Source organism: Xiphophorus hellerii, chromosome 23 (genome assembly GCF_003331165.1).
Source record: "Xiphophorus hellerii strain 12219 chromosome 23, Xiphophorus_hellerii-4.1, whole genome shotgun sequence".
NCBI classification, from domain to species: Eukaryota; Metazoa; Chordata; class Actinopteri; order Cyprinodontiformes; family Poeciliidae; genus Xiphophorus; species Xiphophorus hellerii.
The window spans coordinates 16008600-16013380 of NC_045694.1; the positions used below are offsets into that span (position 1 = coordinate 16008600).

General features: G+C 36.3%; 1 protein-coding gene across 1 annotated transcript; it reads left to right on the top strand.

Moving 5' to 3' along the window:
* The first annotated feature begins 2242 nt into the window (after window positions 1-2242).
* On the top strand, window positions 2243-4507 carry LOC116714224 (endonuclease domain-containing 1 protein-like). Its single transcript, XM_032554641.1, has 2 exons — window positions 2243-2727; window positions 3485-4507. The coding sequence occupies exons 1-2, from the start codon at window positions 2422-2424 to the stop codon at window positions 4112-4114; spliced, it is 936 nt and encodes a 311-aa protein (XP_032410532.1). The 5' UTR covers window positions 2243-2421; the 3' UTR covers window positions 4115-4507.
* The last annotated feature ends 274 nt before the right edge of the window (window positions 4508-4781 follow it).

Below are 4781 nucleotides of genomic sequence, written 5' to 3' on the forward strand. Positions count from 1 at the left end.
TTAACAAAAACAGCAATAATAATACTTAAAACAATAAAATATATTTTATAATGTATGTAGAAATCATTATTTTTATGGACAAAGAGAAAAAAGAAATTGCTCTCTTTTTTCTTTCAACTTTAATTGTATTGGTCCAATTAAAGTTGACTGAAGTTATTCCACTGTGTGATCAATTTGGAATTGCTCTCTTTTCTACCTTATCTTTCCTGCAAGAAAGATAAGGTAGAAAAAAACAAGATAAAGGTAAGTTTTCATATGTCTTGGTAATGTAATGTTTATCAAAAAGATTTACAGAGCTGCTAATAAAAAATAGCTTGGTTGTTGAATGGTCCAGTTCAAAGACCAAACATTTATGCTAGAATTTGTATTTGTGTGAAACTGAGTTTTAACTTTAAATGAGTCAATTCTCCGGGTTAGCCCTGTATGTTTCTGAGGGTTTTTTGGCTTCAAAACAGCGTGTTTGATAAGGTTTGATAATTAACACGTCTCAATGTTTGCAATCATGGAAACAGAAACATTGAGTTTCTTTATAAATGAAAAAATATAATGTCAAAGATCAACTGTTATTTGAAAGCTGTAATTACAAACTTCTCGTAGTTGACTGGTCTGTCGTAGTTTCTGTGAAATATGGATTATAATAAAACACAAATGTGTGAAATACCAAAAGAGAAACCAAAACAACTGACCCACTGAATTGTGCCATTGTGTCATGATGCTTCATAAAACGTTGCATACTGATAAGAAATTCTGCAATTCCTGTAAAGGTGTGATACGCTGGAAGCAGTGGTTCTACTGCTGACAATAGTCAAAGCACCCCCGCAGCTTGTCAAAGCTACTGTACAGAGAAGATTGCTTCACACTTCTGCAGTAAATAGTTTTTTTTTTGGCCCCACAGGACCAAAAGAAAATATAAGATTATTATCTTTTTCATCTAAGTTAATCATGTTTAATATGTGATCTTTTAATTTTCCTCACAGAGAGGAAAATTAAAAACACAAGCAGTGATTATATATTGAGTAAATTTTTTTTTTAATCTCACATAAGAAAATTAACTTGCATCTATTTTTACTTCTGGGAAGGAAAGAGGAGCACATAATTCGAAAATTTATTGTTTGTTACCCAAATTTCCAAGGATGGCAGCAACAGCTCAATGGGAAACAGGAAAGGACAAATCCCCAGTTTGGTAATATTTCAGCTACTTCAACAACAAAATCTAACAAAACAAAAATCTAATCAATAATTATCAAGGGCTGATAAGAAATGCTTACATCATCCAACCTCTATTTATGCTTTAATTAAATAGCACAATATCACATATTCACTATCCACTTTGTTGGTGTCTGTTGGTGAAGAAACGGGGAGCTGGGTCAGACTCTGGTACCGAACTTGACTGGTTCAAATCTTATGAACAAGGACTTCTTCGTGTCAATAGGAAACTTCTCACTGGAGTTGAGGAAAAAATCACATGGGGTAACCCACTGTTCAATACTGGGACCACTACTATTTAATATGTACATGCTAGTTCAGAGTTTAACATGTAATAAGATATTAGCTACCACAACTATGCAGATGATATTCAGCTCTACATTACGATGTCACCAGGTGACTTTGAACCCGTCTAAGCATTGAACAAATGCGTAGAAGAAATCAATGCCTGTATGTGACATAATTTCTCCAGCTGATCAGAAACAAAACTGAAGTTATTATCTTAAGAGAAACCATGTGGGGTCAATACACAGTTTCGGTTATTACAGCTGGAAACTAGAGATCAGGCCCAAAATCTGGGTGCAGTGATGGACTCAGACCTGAACCCTCAAAGACACATAAAGCAACTACAAAGTCAGCCTTCTATCACCTGAAGAAAATTTTTAGGATTAAAGAATGTCCCAGCAAGGTCTTAAAAAACTCATCATACATATTTCATTTCTCTAATTGTTCAAAGTTAGCTTTGAATATTCATGCCATTAAAACCTTCAGATGAAATAGACTAAAACAAGACAGCAACGTCTTCTGTCTTTTCACCTCTGTGAAAACAGCTTTTCAGCTGTTAATATAAAAACAGAAACTGAGCTGGAAGTTCCTCTGGTTATAACCACATTTTTGTTTAATCTTGTTCTCATGATTAAACAACACAGCATTGTGTTTCTTCACACACTCTTGACTTGACAAAACTATTTCTTGAGAAGCCATCTATTTTCTATAAATGACTAATCAGCGATTTCTGCTCCTACGACAGTCGGTTTTGAAATGACATAGGTCAAAATAGGTGTTGTTCAAAATGTAATCATCAAGGTTTCAGCTCTATATATAGCCCCTGTCTGAGAGAAACATTAATTTAAAGCTTTTGAAGAGGAAACGTATCAGCAGATCTTCCATCTCTCTTCAACAGATTCATCTCATTTGACCTGTTTGTACCACAGAATGTCTCAGAGGAACTCCCTGACGTCCTGCACAGCAGCCCTGCTCTTCCTCCTGCCCTGGTTTGGTGGTCTGACTGTCGGAGAGGTCAGCAACAACTTCTGTCAGTGCCTTGACTTCTTCTACAACAGAACTCCTCCAAGGGGTCTTGAGAAAGCAGAGTATCAGCCAATATGCCAGCGCTACAAGAACAGATATCGCTTTGCCAGCCTGTATCGCCGTCAGCATCGGGCTCCTTTGTTCTCTGCCTACAAACTGAGTCCTGCGGACGGGAGGCGGCCCAAAAGCGGTTGGATGTATGAACCACAGGTAGGTAAAATAAGTAAGACTGTACTTTAAAGAAGCAGTCCTTTATTCTTAAAAAATATTCATTAAAATATTATGAATGCTGCTGTTTATAAATGTTGTGATTTAAATCATAAGAAAGGTAACTGAGTTCTTAACTAGCAGAACTTACTCAGACTTATACAGGTAACAGTTTGAAAAACTATTAGTATTTTATATTTTTAAGACTAACATCATTATGAAGCAATGCTACTTTGACTTGTGGGTACTCTACTGATCTTGAGTTGCTTCAACGATGAACAAATAAAATTAGCTGAAATGTTAAAACTTTTGGTTTTACAGCACACTTTGTTGTTTTGATGTTATTTTGTATCTGTTAAACCTTTTGTGTCATTTGGAGACCAAGTAGTAGATTTTGTCACAAGAACTACTTTGCACTGTTCTAACACATTATCTACTGACGGTAGTAGTTTTGGAAATTAGTTTTTATTTTACTTGAATCAGTTATTTTGTAATGATGTAACTTTAAAGCAAAATGAGCCAGAACCCAAAACGCAGCCAAAACAAGTGTTCGGTTCACCAATCGTTTTATTACAAAAATGGTGGTGTAGAAGGGGTCACACTGGTAGGTCAGGAATGGGGGGTCCACAAGGGTCAGGAATCCAGCCTGGGCAGGGTAGGGTGTATGGACAGTGTTACAAACTACAAAAACATGTAGTTTGTAAAATGAATCAGATAATTAATTGAATTAATCATTAAATCATTGGTGTTCTTTTTTCAGTTGGCGTTTTCCCGTGCCAGTCCTGAAATGAGATATTTTAATGAAATCGTTGATCAGAATGTGGTTGAAAGCCAAGCGGTCCACCAAGACTACAGGAACTCCGGCTTCTCCAGAGGTCACCTCTGTCCCAGTTTGCACCAGAGGACGATGGAAGACAGAGAGTCCACTTTTACTCTGACAAACATAGTGCCTCAGCAGATCGGCTCCAACTCTGGCACATGGAACATGCTGGAGAACGAGGTGTTGGAGAGGTACAAAAACTTCTGCATCGGGCCAATGTACGTGATCACTGGTGTCATGCCTTACGAATCAGAGACGCACTGGGTCAATAACAGAGTGTCTGTTCCTGAGTACATGTGGTCTGCTTACTGCTGCCCCGTATTCAAAACGAACCTCCTCAAGGGGATGAAGCAGCTCTTTCCTTCATATGCTGCAGTGGGAAGAAATGATCCCAGCAGTGGACAGGAGATTGTGCCTGTTAATAATAAAGTGAGGCCTTCTCTACGAGGCTATGATGTGAAGCAGATGACCCTGGAGACTTTGGAGGGCATCCTGTCCCGGAGGCTGAATGTTTCTGTCACCCTGTTTGATGGGAACTGTCAAAACACTTATATAAAATCCTTTATATAAGGGTTTTATTACTTGCTGTTGAGATCATTCATGCCACTTTGTAAACATTTTTAGTAATGCATTTCATAAATCCAGCGTTTTTCCAACAAACCCCATCTTTGAAGAAAATAATTTTGAAAATGTTGTAATTGTAGTCAAAATAAATTTGTTATTTATTTTTTAATTCAGGGTCCAAGTTACGTTAAAATAAATAGTAGAGGAATAACCATAAACCTTTCAGGCTATTTATTATAACAATAGACTTGGCAAAAAGTGAAGTTTATGTCATCTGGACTTCATGTTTTATGTTTTTTTTTTTCTTCAATAAATTATTCTCTGTTTTAAAACAATGTTTCATTAAATAAAAGTGCAACATCAATAAACTTGAATTGCCTTACACCACTTTATGTTGACTTCTTTATGACAAGACAGGCACCAGACCGGATGATCCATGTATCAGTCCAATTGAAGTTGACTGGGATTTTTCCACTGTGTGATCAATTTGGAATGTATTCATTTGGCTGTGAACTGTCAGTATGATTGAACTAAACTTACTTTTATTTATGAAAATTGCCTCAAGATAAATCTTGTTGTGAATTGTTCCTATATAAATAAACTTAATTTAATTGCATTTAAAATGACCAAATGTTGAAAATTACTGTTACTTGACTGAAGAACTAAGCAGAGA